The sequence below is a fragment of the Desmodus rotundus genome, chromosome 2 (genome assembly GCF_022682495.2).
Source record: "Desmodus rotundus isolate HL8 chromosome 2, HLdesRot8A.1, whole genome shotgun sequence".
Classification (NCBI taxonomy): domain Eukaryota; kingdom Metazoa; phylum Chordata; class Mammalia; order Chiroptera; family Phyllostomidae; genus Desmodus; species Desmodus rotundus.
Window position 1 is genome coordinate 148,022,400 of NC_071388.1, and position 16,886 is coordinate 148,039,285.

The 16,886-nt window shown below is 36.5% G+C and overlaps 1 protein-coding gene across 5 annotated transcripts in view; it reads right to left on the reverse strand.

Annotated features, from left to right (window-relative positions):
• WDSUB1 (WD repeat, sterile alpha motif and U-box domain containing 1) overlaps window positions 1-16,886 on the reverse strand; it is a 57,412-nt gene that overhangs the window by 35,030 nt on the left and 5,496 nt on the right. For 4 of the 5 annotated variants that reach the window (XM_045187362.3, XM_024579819.4, XM_045187363.3 and 1 more), the window contains exons 3-6: window positions 14,489-14,673; window positions 10,577-10,669; window positions 7,751-7,844; window positions 2,773-2,806 (exon numbers count right to left, since the gene is read on the reverse strand). In XM_045187362.3, coding sequence (XP_045043297.2) covers window positions 2,773-2,806; window positions 7,751-7,844; window positions 10,577-10,669; window positions 14,489-14,673 — 406 coding nt within the window. The remainder of the gene's footprint in view (window positions 1-2,772; window positions 2,807-7,750; window positions 7,845-10,576; window positions 10,670-14,488; window positions 14,674-16,886) is intronic. The other variant, XM_024579820.4, reaches the window with a different exon arrangement.

Genomic DNA, 16,886 nt, shown 5'->3' on the forward strand with positions numbered 1-16,886 from the left:
ATGGAAAAATTTAATGTTATAATTGTTTTTGTAAATGTAAAACCTCATGACAATTTCATCAAAATCTTTAAGGATCTACTTTACCTCATGTGAGTATTCTTTCCCAATTCCTGCCAGAATTCTTAGTAATGTGAACCTCTCCACGGAGGATTACTTTCTTACTTGACCCAAACACTTTTTTTTCCAGTATATTTTAGTGATTATGATATTACAGTTGTCCCAGTTTTTTTCTCTTTATTCCCCTCCAACTTGGACCCCACCTCCCACCAGCATTCCCTACTCTTAGTTCAAGTCCATGGGTTGTACATGAGTTCGTTGGCTTCTCTATTTCCTATACTATCCTTAACCTCGTCTAGTTTGTACGTAACATTTATGCTTCTTATTCCCTGTACCTTTTCCCCCATTCACCCCCCTCAAACTCCCCACTGATAACCCTCCATGTGATCTCCATTTCTGTGATTCTGTTCCTGTTCTAGTTGTTTGCTTAGTTTGTTTTTGTTTTTGTTTTTTTAGGTTCAGTTGTTGATAGTTGTGAGTTTCTTGTCATTTTACTGTTCATTTTACTTGTCATTTTACTTCTTCTTTTCCTTAGATAAGTCCCTTTAACATTTCAAATAATAAGGCCTTGGTGCTGATGAACTCTTTTAACTTGACCTTATCTGGGAAGCACTTTATCTGCCCTTCCATTCTAAATGAGCTTTGCTGGATAGAGTAATCTGGGATATAGGTCCTTGCCTATCATGACTTTGAATACCTCTTTCCAGCCCCTTCTTGCCTGTAAGGTTTCTTTTGAGAAATCAGCTGATAGTCTTATGGGAACTCTTTGTAGGTGCCTGTCTCCTTTTCTCTTGCTGCTTTTAAGATTCTCTCCTTATCTTTAATCTTGGGAAATTTAATTATGATGTGTCTTCATGTGTTTCTCCTTGGATTCAAATTCTTTGGGACTCTGTGAGCTTCCTGGACTTACTTTCATGTCTGGTTCCTTCACCAGATTGGGGAAGTTCTCTTTCATTATTTTTTCAAATAAGTTTTCAATTTCTTGCTCTTCCTCTTCTCCTTCACCCTTATAATTCGGATGTTGGAACATTTAAAGTTGTCCTGGAGGTTCCTAAGCCTCTTCTCATTTTTTTGAATTCTTGTTTCTTCATTTGGTTCTGATTGAATGTTTATTTCTTCCTTCTGGTCCAAACCATTGATTTGAGTCCCAGTTTCCTTCCCTTCACTGTTGGTTCCTTGTACATTTTCCTTTATTTCACTTTTCATAGCCTCCACTTTTTCTTCTATTTTGTGACCATACTCAACCATTTATGTAAATATCCTGATTACCAGTTTTTTGACCTCTGCATCTGTAAGGTTGGCTGTCTCTTCATTGCTTAGTTCTAATCTTTGGAGCTTTGATTTGTTCTTTCATTTGGGCCATATTTCTTTATCTTGGGGGCCTATTATGTTCTAAGGGGTGGAGCCTAAGGTATTTGCCAGCTCAGAGCAACCCAGGTTGCTGTGTTGTGGCACTGTATGTTGGAGAGGGGTCAGAAAGGGAAAAATGCCTCTTACACAGCTCTCATCCAGCTTTCAGTTGCCTCCTCTGCTACCCACAAGCTAATTGGGCTCTTCTGATGCTGATTCCCAGGTGGGTGGGTTTGTGTACATTCTAGGACCCTGTGGGTCTCTCCAACAAACTCTCCTGTAAGGTTGGGAGTTTCTCCCACCACCCCAACCCCCACAGGTTTTTACGGCCAGAAGTTTTTGAGGCTTTCTTTTCCCATGCTGGAACCCTGGGTTGCATGATCTGTCTCACTCCCCAGATGTTCCTCCCAGTTTATCTACACTCAAATGTGGGACCATACAGTATGCCAGCTGCAGCCTTGCCCACCCAGGTCCTCCAGCCACCACTTTGCTGGGAGTCCTCTCTGCCCCAGCTGCCCATCTGCACCCCTCCTACTCGTCTGGATGATTGTTTCTTCTTTAACTCCTTGGTTGTCTGGCTTCCATACAGTTCAATTTTCTGGCAGCTCTGGTTATTTTTTTCATTTAAATTTGTTGTTATCCTTCTTTTGGTTGTGTGAGGAGGCAAAGTATGTCTACCTACACCACTGTATTGGCCAGAAGTCTACCCACTACACTTTGATTAGTATTTGCGTCTCCATTTCATTTGCTGGCATAACTACAGCCTGAAGTCAATCATTATAAGTCTTTCCTCAATACTGACTTCTCTTTTAGAACATTTTCATTAACCACATCTTCACTATATGTAAGACGTTCACTTTTCTTCACACTCATGCAATCTGGTCTTTATTTACATGGTTCTACCCCAAACACCAATTTTTCCAAAACCACTGTAGCCTACTCTTCCTTATACTGGTCTCTAAATCCAGCCAGGACTAACAGTGGTAGGCCACTTTTCACATACCCTGGGGTAAGCACTCACCCTTTCTTATTATGAAAACCTGGTGTAAAACTTTAAGAAAAATTGATATAAAGTGATATTTTGGATATTAGTGCTCTTTAAGTCTATGTTTTCTTTGACAAAAATTAAACATGTGTCCATCTTAAAATCATTACTGAAATATTTAAGGGCTTCTCCCTGAACCGGTACCTTACTTGCCTAACTATTTCAGCATTTCTGAAAATGCTTATATTATATTCTTGGGTACCCTAAGCAACAAAAAAAAGTATACATTTTTTCATCTTGTCTGACTAAACTTGAAGTTCAGTAGCCTAATTAATATACATACTTTACACAGATCACACACAAGATTTTCAAATACTTACAATATCATACACTATGACTGACTTATCCACTGATCTTTAAAAGAAAGAAAATATGAGTGAAAAATTCTATAAAAACAAAGTATAGCATTTATTTAATTAGTATTTTAAATTCATTTAAATAACTTTTTAAGAAAAAACTGAGATATTGACATACCAACATTTAGAATGTACTTTTTCATATTAATGAACTTTCATTCAAAAACTACATGCCATATATGAAATTTATCAGAAAGTTACAAACTTTATTAAATGTTAGCATGTACTGTTTATACTATATAGCCATAAAGAGAATAAACATTTGTGATGTATAAATAAGTGGCAATCCCATCAAGTTAGTAACTCAAAGGGAAAACCCACCACAAGAAGAGGCTATTACTTGCTACTTGTTTTTTTTTTTCAGATAGCACTGTTCTTTATCATTGATATGGCTATGCCTTAATTACTAATCAATGTGTGTATCTTGATTGTGACTCATTTTTGAAAATTATAATTCTAAACTTGATATGAACTCTACATTGTTTTGGTTAGTGGCATAAAAATTAAAAACAACCAGCTGGGATTATTCTAGTGGTGGAAATAATCATACAAAAAAAGCATAATACTATATAACAAAATACATAATTAAAAATAGCAGATAAACATGCTTCTACATGGTATTTCCCCCTTCTTGGAATTGGTGTTTATACCACCTTTATATATGTTGCAAGGCAAGAAAATGTAACAACTAAGTGTTACTACCCTCTGTACCACTTTAATAATTTGTACTTATTATTAAAAGTTAGTTGATTATAGTCTGACCACAGGAGTCATGCCTATGGAAGCCTTAAAATTCCTTTCAATAAGACTTAAAATTACTCATTTATTAAGCTATTCAGTGTTGATAATTCATCTTGACTACAGAATCTTTGTCATATATTCAAAATAAGAATTATACTTTAAATGTTCACATATAAAATAAAAGAAAATGGGAATCAGATAAATGCATTCTGGATGTTAAAAAAACATAGTTATAGCATTAAATGCTAAATTTCAGCCAAAACACATTAAGAAATCACACTCGCAGCTAACATTACTTGAATATGTACATGTCAGACATAATTTATAGACACTCTTATTTAGTCTTAAATCCCTCAAGCCACAAAGTATTATTACTGGAATATCCAAAATTCTTAGAGAAAACTCCATTACTTCTGAGAACTAAAAGAAAATTCCAATTTCTGAGACTACCACTAGTACAATTAAAATCAATTCATCCTAATGATATGTGTCACCTGAGATGCTGCGTTGTGAGCAGTAATCTTAGGAGCAGTGTATTAGGAAGCACTGTATTGGCAACAAGCAAGAGTTCACATGGAAAGAGTAAGCAACAGGCGAACAACCACCATGCTCATGGACAGGAAGAATTAACCTTATCCATACTACCCAAAGCAATCTACAGATTCAAGGCAATCCCTTTTAAAATACCAATGTCATTTTTCACAGAACTAGAACAAATAATCCTAAAATTTATATGGAACCACAAAAGACCCCGAATATTCAAAGCAATCTTGAAAAACAAGAACAAAGTTGGAGGTATCATGCTACCTGATATCCAACTGTATTACAAGACCATAGTAATCAGGATGGTACTGACATAAAAACTGACACAGATAATGAAACAGAGTAGACAGCACAGATATAAACCCATGTCTACATGGTCGGTTAATCTATGACATGGAAGACAGGACTGTAAAAGGGAGTAAAGACAGTCTCTTTAATCAACAGTGTTGGGAAACTAGACACATACATAAAAAAGAATAAAAATGGATCACTTTCTTACATGAACTACAAGAATAAACTCAAATTTTTAAAGACTGGAATTAAGACCTGATATCATAAAACTTCTAGAAGAAAACACAGGCAGTAAATTCTTTGACATCACTTTCAGCAATATACAGGGTCTGGCAGAAGTAATGCCTGCCTGACTATTGTTGGTAGGATTATGATATGGGTGTAATAATTTATAGTTTTAATTTGAACATTTCACCTAAAGTGTCATATGGTACACTTGCATGTGATATTGTTACACTACAGAATTACATGCTTATCATTTTGAAATAAAAGATTCTGTAATAAATAAGGGGCATTATTTGTGCCAGACCCTGTATTTTTTGGATATGTCTCCTCAGGCAAAGGAAACAAAAGAAAAAAGAAAAACAAACGGGACTACATCAAACTAAACTTCCATAATTTTAACATGTACTCTTTAGCTACTAATGAACTAACTTGTCCAATAGGATTGTTAACAGTGTTGTAAAGAGATAGGAAATAAAAGATGATCTGAGTTTTGGAAAGGTGGTCTTAAGCCTTCTTATGCTAGTCATTAGTGAGCGAGAGCGGGCTGTTAAAACCACTCCTAATTAATGATAATTTATTTATTCATGACAGTCCTAATTCATGACAACCTATCATCCACATTTATAAAATGGATAAAAGGTATAAGGGGTCTAAATGGTAATGGAAAACATATGTAATAAAGATTTTTTTAAAAAGTAAATAAGTATCTTGTTGGGAGGAAAAGGGGACATTTATTTCCTATCCCTTCTGAAATAAAATTTATTTTTGGCCTCTCTTCTCTCTCCTCCTGTTTAGCAGAAAAGAAGAAAAAACAGATGACTGAAAAGTTTGGGAGAAGACCATCGGCCGCGTGGCTCAGCCCCTTTGTCCTGATGTGCTCCTGCATGGACAGTCTGCAGTGGCCCACGCGGCCCAAGAGCAGGCAAGCAAGTCAGAGACAGATCCAGCCTCTCTGTCCTGCATTTCTCTCTTTCGGGTTTTCAACTCAAGAAGAGGGTGTTATTTATTGAACTCTTAAAACTACTACAATGATGGACATTTTAAAACTGGTTTCCAAGGAATGCTAAGAACTGAGAATATATGGGAAAAGGCAGCCTCCATTTGAAGTATACAGCCTGATTCTTCCTGCTTGAATAGAAGCTGATGCATTCAGTGCTCATTTTGTCTGGTTGGATCAAGAGAGGTAGGGTGGAACAAGAGACCAATTCTAAGGGGTTGGAGGACAGCTGTGGAGAAAGATGGAGGGGACAGTCCCTCCATATTTTGCTCCATGAGGTGGGACACCATTCTAGCTCTCAAAGCTAACGGAAAGTGTGATGCAAATATGAGACTCTATGTATCTTCTGCTAACCCAAGATATTGAAGAGATTTTCAAAAACATAAAACAATGCCACTCAGACACTGATGGCTTTTATCTCTATTTCCACTATCTTGATAGTGTTAGCCAGTTCAGCAAAGCATAGAAGAAATCTAAGGTATAAGGATTAGAAAGGAAGAGACAAAAACCATCATTATTAACATATAATTTCATACATAAAAAATTCAAAATTAGAATCTTTGTAGAGATACCCATTTTCTTTCCATATATATTTCTCTATATTAGCCACATCTCTTATAATAGCAACAAAAAATCAAGTACCCAGAAATAAATCTAATAAGCGATGAGGGAAATGTTTATACACAAGATAATTATTAAAAGAAATCAAGACAAATGGAAAAATAGTCCATCTTCATCTATTAGAAGACTCAGTATCATACAAAAATCAGTTCTCCCCATATTTACCAGATTCAATATAATCCCAATTGAAATCCAAACAGTTATGTTCAGAGGGGAGAATTGGAAGCAATTTGACAAGCTAATGCTAAAATTTACTTGGAAGTGTCAGAAGCCGAGAGTAACCCAAATATAAAGCCTTAGAAAGATAGAATGGCATTAGAACAAGGACAGACAAACTGAAAAATAGAATAGAATAGCTGGCTGAGAATCAGATCCACACATATGTGGCCAATGATTTCTGACAAGTTAGCATAAGAAAGTAGGTGTTTCTATGCATGGTTCTGGACAACTGGTCATTCACATGGAAAGGAATGAAACTGGGTTCCTGTCACACATCATACACACCAATCAAATTTGAGGAACAAGAAAGTTTTAGAAGACAATACAGGAGAATATCTTCATGACCTTAGAACATAAAAAAACTACTAAAATTATAAACTGTAAAAAGGCAAATCCACAGGGTAGGAAAAGATATTTGCAATACAATGGCTCATATATAGAAATATAGGAAGAATACATATTTTTAACAATAAAGCAAAAAGAAAAATAATCTGGAAGAAAACTGGGCAAGAAACTTGAACAGGTACTTCACAAAAGAGGAAATACATATGGCCAATACAATTTTGAAATGGTTTTAATCTCAGTGTTTTGGGGAAATGCAAATTAAAGCCACAGCAAGACAACACTTCACATCTATCAGAATAGCTAAAATTAAAAAGACCCACAATACCAAGTATAGGCTAGGATGTGAAATAACCCTGCTATAGGTATATTCAACCACTTGGAAAACAATTTGGTGTTACCTGCCAAAGTTGAAAATCCAACTATTCTATGACCCATCAATTCCATTCCTATGTATTTATCCCGCAGAAACACAGGATCATGAGCACCAGGAGATACAGATATGTTCATAGAGTTATTGTTGTAATACTCCCAAACTGGAAATAATTCATAGCTCATCAACATTAATATGAATAAATTATAGTACATACATGCAATGGAATATTACACAGCAATGAAAACCAGTAAACCACAGCTATATGCATAAATATGAATCAATGCTGCAAACATAATACTGAGTTAAAGAAGCCAGACATAAAATAATTCACATTGTATGATTTGTTTTAAATCAGTTTAAAAGGAAAAAGCAATACTGCTTATGTCCTGAGGTGCTGCCACCAGAAAGGTGGAAGGGGAAGACTTCTTGAGCAGAACCAGCAATGTTCTATTTCTTGACCAGAGTAGCGGCTATAGGTTTGTAACAGAATCATTTATCAAGCTATTCTCTGATGTGTTATGTACTTTTCTGTATGCCTGTTTGTTTCCTATCAAAATGGTTTAAGGAAATTAAAGGAAATGGCTTACCCTGAGACTAGCAGCCGCCCATTATGAGAAAAAGCACAGGCCAGAACAGGAGCACAGTGCCCACTCAGTGTACTTTTATATTTTAATTCAAAACCTGCAAACAATAAGGTGAGAAAGATTAGCAAGCTGGCCTTGCTTAGAATTCCTTCAGTCAAAGCTACTACACTTATTTATTCAATTAATTAGTGCCCGAAGGACACAGATGAAAAAGTCCTCAGGCCACGCAGGCACTGGAACGGTGTGTGGGACAGTGGTTTCAGAAGCTCAGTAATGGGCAAAGAAAATGGTGTGCTCAGCAAGCACTCGACAGGAGGCTGCTCTAATTATCAAATCTTTTAAAAATATAAAATTTAAACTACATTACAATCTTGGTATTTAATTTTTAAAATGTTATATATTTTATTTAACAACGTACATATACCAATTGCCCAAATACCCTAAGAATCAAGCACCTGTAGTTTTAAAAATCTGATTTTAAGAAAATATTTTCTCATTTCATCAATAAAAATTAATGAATGGTAATTTATATAGCTTGTCATTCCAGTATACCTTATAACACTCCTACCAAGTATGATAACACAAAATCCTACTTTTCACAACAGCATGGATGGAACTGGAGAGTGTTATGCTAAGTGAAATAAGCCCGGAGGTGCAAGACAAACACCATGTGATCTCACCCACAAGTAGAGCCTAATCAACAAACCAAACAAGCCACCAAAACAGAACCAGGGACAAGGAAATAAAGAACAAACTGACAGTGACCAGAGGGAAGGGGGAAAGGCCTTGAGCAGTGTTCAAGGCTGTCAAATACATGTTGCTATTTGTTTCAGCGAACACCTGAAGATAGGGTTCCTGACTCCCGGGCTCTGTGGGAAGGTAGGAGCTTAAATTCCGTAAATTCCAATTAGCAAACCCAGATGGGTTTCAGTGGACCAACCCCACCCTCTTCCTGCTTTCTGTAATTTTCACTTCCTTGACTCTACAGAGCCCTACTTACCTGCCCTTATTCCCTCATTCCTCCTTTAAAACACCCCGTCACCTCTGTATAACCTGGAGGTGAGCTGAGCTCATGCTGGGTTCTTTTCCCTATTGCGGTGGTGTATTACTAGTTAAAACCTGTCCTTACCACTTTAACCAGCGTCCCCCTTTGTTTATCTGTTTATCTTTGACAATTATTAACAACAAAATGTGGCCTGAGATATAACCAAAGCTGATTACATAATAAAATAAGAATATTTTTAGGCATCTAAAGCAAGATGGCCAATTGACCATATATTTCAGAGTTCCCATTAAAATGATGATATAGGAATTCATAAATATATAAATTCACATCAATGAAAAGAACAGAAAGGGGGCATCAGCAAACCAGAAATTGAAACCAGTTTGGGGAAGGCAGAAAGCAAATTAACCGATGAGGTAGTTTAGAGGAATAACAGCCTAGAATGCCAAGAGAAAGCTAATCTGCCCTAGGAAACCCCAAAAGATTTGGGGCTATCAACAGTCAGGGAAAAGCAAAGTCTGAATGATACAAATACAGACCTGAAAATAGAAAAACCAACCAAAAGTCTGTTTATAAACACTCGTGTCTTCCTCCGATCCCTCCCTGACCCAAACTGCCTGGGGAGCCCAGGGCAGTTCCAGACGACAGAACACCTCCATCCCCTAGCCCTAACCCCTCCCCTGTTCTAAAGGGAGGCCATGCGCCAGAGCTTCTAAACACTTTGTCCTTGTCTCTCTCTTTTTTAAGAGAGAGCAAGAGAGGAGGAGGGAGAGAGAGGGAGAAAGGGAGAGACAGACAGACAAACACCAATTTGGCTTTCGCTTTCTACTTACTGAGTCATTCACTGGCTGATTGTTTTATGTGCCCTGACCTGGGTTAAACCCGCAACCTTGTCGTATTGGGCTCAGGCGCTAACCATCTGAACAACCCGGCCAGGGTCCACTGTCTAATTCTTACCTGTAAATGGAATCCTAAGGATCACCAGACACTTGATTTAGATAACTATAAAAAACAGAAAGATCAGGGTAGACCAACCAACCAACCAACCAACCAAAAAAAACAGGCCCAAGAGCAAACAAAGATGATCAGGAAACAAGGGAACTTAAAAACAAAATGAAAAGATTCTAATTGGTATGTGGAGAGTTTTGAGAGGATCTTGCATTCATCAAATGAAAGGAGGACACTATGAAAAAGAAACAGAGGATGAGCTTTTAGAAATTGAAAATGTGGCTGATGACATGAAACAATTCAAAAGAAGGTTAAAAGATAAAGCTGAGGAATTTTCAATTTAGTAGAAAAAAGATGAAGAGATAAATGTGCAGGATAAAGCAGAATGAAGTTATATCAGAAGGTTCAACACAATTAATGGGAGTTATATAAAGAGAGGAAGTAGAGGAGAAATATTAAAGAAATAACATAAAGGAATACTGTATTCCAAAACTAAATGACTTCAATTTCTTAACTAAAGAGTCACCTGAAGAAACAGTACAATGTGTGAGGAAGAGACACACACCCTGTCAAAGAACAGTAACTACGGTAAGTTTAAAATATGGTAATATAAATATTCATAGACTCTGGAAACCACCACGGGAGTCGAGAACAAGTAAAGTGCCCGGTTAGCTCTGTGTGACGGCAGTGGTGAGGGCACAGTCGGCAGCGAGCACATTTTTAAATCGTGGGTATATATTACTCTTATTAAAAGTTCTTACAGCATTTTAATAATCACTTTTAGGTATCCAGAGTACCTGAGGTAAAGAAGATGAACCCAAACAGAGATTTTATCTGGATCACGAACGATTTTAGAGAACTGCTGGCTGAATACACACCTAAGATGTGGCTCAAAGGCACACCCCAAATTCTGATCTGGCAATCCTGCCCGCATGTTGCCAAGCGAAAAAACTGAAGACTCTGTTCTCCATCTAAAAATGTAAATTTATTGAAATACAGAAGAATTGATAAATCATTTTAAAAAAATTTCCACTTATTATGCTGAGATGCTAATTCCATTCATTTAAAACATATTTACAAGCAATATTACCTTATACTATATAATGAAATGTTAGTTGAAGAATTTCTTTTGAACTAGTTATTTCAAAGGATTGTAACTTTAGCCCCTAAAATTGTTACAACAAAATATCTTTTTATTTAGCTCCCACTAAGAATATAACAAGGCTGCAAGGACCCACCCTGAGGCACTAAGCCTAGGGCATCCTCCATCCCAATTTTAGAGTCCATGAGGTTGGCACTGATAGGAAAAACTAGGAACAAATGGCAGTTATGATATAAATGTTAAACGTTTCATTATTCCCAACTTTAACTTTTTAAGGCTATATCCATTTCTTAAAAGCTTACTCTATAATTCATATGGAATAATAATGAGATTTTTTTCACTTTTGATTTAATCATGACAAAGGCTGGAATTATATAAGTCCAAAATAGTATCAATTCGGTGCACTTGATTTTGTGGAAAATAGTATATAAATTAGGGAATGTAATCAATTAGATGGGGTGTCCCCAAAACAAAACTGCACTAGTTTTCACGCTTACTTGGATAATTTCGGGGATTATTATATACCCACCATGTAAGTTCCCAAATACTTGTGGATAATATAAGTATTGATATCATCAACCTAATTTGACATGAATTCACCTCATACCACAAATGCAGTTTCATCAGAGAAAGTTTTGGCACTTGTGTGCAGTAAGACACAAGTTAGAAACCTAATATGCATCTTAAGCTTGCACTCTGGTTTTGCAAATATTCGGTATATAGTATTTAAACAAAATACTTTATATATCTGAGTACCTAAATTGTCTTCTATGAACTCTGTCTTGTTGAAAGTACCTACACTTCATTAACATACAACAAAGTAACTTCCTTCTCATTGAAAATTTTTCTAACTCCATGGGATTTCCACATTTCAGTAGCATTTTGGTTTTTAACAGCACAGGTTCAGCCAAAAGGCATCCTTTCTGAGTCTTTTTAAGGCAAAACATTTTACTTAACAAATGGCTAAGAGTAAAATATTTAGGTACTAGACTCAATTAGGAAAATGTCATTTTTTTTCATTGTTTGACTAAATAGGTCCTTTGAGGTTAATTCTTAAGTTTAAGTAGTGAGAATTCAGCTAGGACAATGGAAAAGTATGGAAGCTTAAAACGTGCCTGTGCTCCATATCTAAATACAATATTTAAATACATACTTTTCTTCAGGAAGATATTTAAATTGTAGTAATAACCTAACTCAAGTTTTCTTCATCATCTAAAAACTAGAGGGAGAGAGGGAGAGGACCTGACTTTGGGCGGTGGGAACACAGTATAACTCGCAGATCACATGTCACAGAGGTACACAGTTGAAACAGGATCTTATTCACCAATGTCAGCCCAGTAACTCTAATTGAAAAAGCAAAGAAAAACAAGCTAACATCCAACCTCCATTTACAGGCATACCTCACTGTACTGCATTTCACATACGTTGCTCATGTTTTTTACTGAGGGCGAGACCCTCCCCATCAGCAAAAACACTGCAACACATGTTATTGCGACTTGCTTTATTGTGGTGTCTGGAACTGAACCTGCAGTATCTACAAGGTATGACTGTATACAAATTAGGTTTTTTTCCAATGTCCTTCCTCCTGGCCTAGTGCTACATTCACTATAACTTCCCTTTATAGGTTGCCTGCTTTATTTATAAATAAATAAATAATAAATAAATAAATAAAGAGCAAAGCCTCTCTAAAAGGAAAGACCTACTTAGATTAAAGTTTAAAAACAAATTTTCTAAATAAAAAAATTAGGCTCTTTTTTTGGAAGGCAGCTATGCTCACTACTGTACAACCAATGCCAACCTCTTCTGTAAGTGATAGAAATTTTATTGATATGTAAGAGTTGCTCAAAAAAATAGTGGAGAAAATTGATCATTTATCCTCAGGCACAAATGAGATTCTTTTTCCTTATTTGAGCAAAATATCACAAAGATAAAAGAGTCAATAACTCATAAGTATTTATTGATATTAACAGTTCCAATTAAACAATAACAAATTAAAATTTCATACTTTGTCTTTTAAGAAAATGTAGCAGTTTCCACAAATTCCTACAATAATTCCTTTTAAAGCATGTATCAATCTGTTTCAGGAAATTTACACAAGGTTAATAATCTATTTTAAGAAAAGCTGAACTAAAGAAACTAAAAAGACACAGATTAGAATTATACTGAGAAATATACTTTGAAATATACTCTAAAAGCAGGTGAAAGATGTGGGTATCACACTTATTTTAAAATCTCGCCTGGAATTCTCTGCCTGGTTTAAGAAGCTTTCCAGGCCCCAACTGCTGCCAACCCTTCTAGAGACAAGTTTGCCCTTAGTTTCACCCTAATATTAACATAATAATGGTATTTTAATTAGAAATCATTTCAGATAATTTAGAATCAAGGAAACATAAATCTTCCTACTTTTATATAATTTATCAAAGATTCATTGAGTGTATACAAGATTTGCAGGAGGTGCCAAAGAAGTGGAAGAAATGGTTCTTCTCTATTGCAGGATGGTTTTAGAATGATATATTAAAAGAACAAATCATCGCCCTGACCAGTGTGGCTCAGTTGGCTGGGCATCATCCTACAAAGCAAAAGGTGGAGGGTTCGATTCCTAGTTAGAGCACATGCCCCAGTTGTGGGTTTGGTCGGGGCGCATGGGAGAGGCAACAGATCAGTGTTTCTGTCTTACGTCAATGTCTCTCTCCTTCTTTCTCTCCCTCCCTTCCCCTCTTGCTAAAAATAAACAAATAAAAATTTTAAAATAGAATAAGCTACCATAAACTATCATAATTAAACTAGGTAGGTTGTTTCATACAAGAAGGGGTCATGAAAAGGACATCCATTGATTTACTACATGATGTTAAAATGTTAAAAAACAAAAAATTGCAGCCACTAAAAGAAATGTATTCATCATTCTACATTTCAGGGCCTACTATGTAACAGTATCTGTCCTCAGGGAGCTTTCTGTCTAGAAAAAACATCATTAAACATAATCTATATAAATAAACATACAATTAGAAATTATCATACTTCTCTTAAGTACTGTAAAGGAAAAATAAAGTAGGCAAATACAAGGCTATCAAAATGCTTTAGTCCAGGAGGTAAGAGCAGGGGAGGCCCACCTACAGTGACTTTTTTCAGCTAAAAATCAAAAGTTGAGTAAGAGTGAACCAGGCAAAGGGTCCACGTGTGAAACCCTTGGAGAAATCTTAGAAACATTCAAGGAATGAAAGAAGGCCAGTGTAGCAAGAGAATGCATGAGGCCAAGTGCGAACTGAGATGAGGCAGGGAAACAGAACAGGTAAGGCACTTGGAGGGTTTATGTTCTGAGTTTGGCCATGATGGGTCTGAAACAGGGGAGTGCCACACCCACCCTGCTACTGTCTGCACCTATGCTGTCCAGTAAGGTGGCTACTGGACGCATGTGGCTGCAGGACACTTGAAATGTGGCCAAACAGGGATGTGACATAATATACACACCAGATTTCAAAGACCTAGTGCCAAAAAATGTACATACACAAAAGAACCTGATTCTCACACATAAATGTTTCTTTGTAATTTCAATGTGAAGACATAAAGGGGAAGGATGATCCTTAAAAGGGCTCCTTGTTTGATGCAATGAAAATGAATAAAAGAACCAAAAGTCATATACAAGTTACAAACAGGATTCACTAATGCTTAGAAGAATAAAATAACTAACCAGAAACTGGCTGTGAGGAAAAATCACAACAGGTAATTCCAAGATCATGTGCTTTTTCACTATGCAGACACTTCATTTTATCATCCCACACTGTTAAATCTCCACATGAGGAGCCGGTGACAAAGAGGTCTCCGCTGGGAGAAAATGCACAGGCCACCAAGGAGCCGTCCTTTACAGAACCACACCTGGAATGGAAGCAAAAAAGAGGATTTTCACTTCAGAGCATCTTTTACTTTATAGTACAATTTCTAACAGCTGTGTGATAAATGGTTATCACAGAACTTGAAAGAAAGGGCTAAAGATGTCTACAGAAATAAAATGTTATTTTATGCTATAAACTGAAACCTGCTTCCTAAAATTAAGATGATTTACACATTATCTTAACTACCATGTTCAAACTTAAACTGTAGGGATCCAAACCAAAGTTCACATATCTTCATATTATTTTCCCACAGAGCAAAGTCAGATAAAAACACTCAGCAAAGTGGGTGTAGAAGGAGCACACCCCAACGTAATAAAGGCATATACAAGAAACCTACAGCCAACATCATAGTCAACGGGCAAAAACTAAAAGCTTTCCCACTAAGATGAAGAAGACAAGGGTGTCTACTTTCACCCTTCTATTTAACATAGTATTGGAAATTCTAGCCACAGCAATCAAACAAGAAAAAGAAATAAAAGGCATCCAAATTACAAAGGAGGAATTAAAACTGTCATTGTTTGCAGATGACATGATAGTATACATAGAAAACCCTATAGATTCCACCAAAAAAGTACTTGACCTAGTAAGTGGATTTGGCAAAACAACAGGATACAAAGTCAATATTCAGAAATTGAAGGCATTTTTGTACACCAACAATGAAATATCAGAAACAGAAATTAGGAAAAAATTCCATTTACTATAGCAGCAAGAACAATAAAGTACCTAGGAATAAACCTAATCAAGGAGGTAAAAGACCTGTACTCAGAAAACTACCGAACAGTGAAGAAAGAAATTAAGCAAGACACACACAAATGGAAGCATATACCATGTTCATGGATTGGAAGAATTAACATCATCAAAATTTCCATACTACCCAAAGCAATTTATAGCTTCAACGCAAAACTAAAATACCAATGACATATTTCACAGATATAGAACAAACATTTCAAAAATTTATATGGAACCATAAACGACCCCAAATAGCCTCAGCAATTTTGAAAAAGAAGAACAAAGTGGAAGGGATCACAATACCTGATATCAAACTATATTACAAGGCCACTGTAATCAAAACAGTCTGGTACTGGCATAAGAACAGACACACAGATCAATGGCACAGAATAGAGAGCCCAGAAATAAACCCAAGTTTCTATGGTCAATTAATATTCGACAAAGGGAGCAGGAGCATAAAATGGAGTAAAAACAGCCTCTTCAACAAATGGTGTTGATAGATCTGGACAACTACATACAAAAAAATGAAACTCAACTACCAGCTTATACCATGCCCCAGAATAAACTCAAGATGGATAAAAGACAAATATAAGTTGTGACCCCATAAGAGTCCTAGAGGAGAACATAGGAAGGAAAATCTCAGATATTCCAGGCTGCAATATTTTCACCGATATGTCCCCTAGAGCAAGGGACATAAAGAATAAACAAATGGGACTTCATCAAATTAAAAAGCTTCTGCATGGCTAAAGAAAACATCAGCAAAATGAAAAAGGAACCAACCATATGGGAAAATATATTTGCCAATGATACCTCGAACAAGGGTTTGATCTCCAAAATATATAAAGAACTCACAGGACTCCATTCCAGGAAGACAAACAACCCAATTAAAAAATGGGCAAAGGACTTGAACAGACACTTTCCAAGGAGGACATACAGAGGGCCCAGACACATGAAAAGATGCTCAGGATCACTAGCCACCAGAGAGATGCAAATTAAAACCACAATGAGATACCACTTCACACCAGTCAGAATGGCCATCATTAACAAATCAACAAACAACACGTGCTGGCGAGGTTGTTGAGGAAAGAAAACCCTAGAACACTGTTCCTGGGAATGCAGACTGGTGCAGCCACTGTGGAAAGCAGTATGGAATTTCCACAAAAAAAACTAAAAATGGAACTGCCTTTTGACCCAGCAATTCCACTGCTGGGTCTATACCTTAAGAACCCTGAAACACCAATTCAAAAGAACCTATGCACCCCAATGTTCATAGCTCCATTATTTACAATAGCCAAGTGCTGGAAACAGCCTAAGTGCCCATGAGTAAATGAGTGGATAAAAAAACTATGGTACATTTACACAACGGAATACTACGCAGCAGAAAGAAATAAGGAACTTCTACCCTTTGGGACAGCATGGATGGAACTGGAGAGCATTATGCTAGGTGAAATAAGCCAGGTGGTGAAA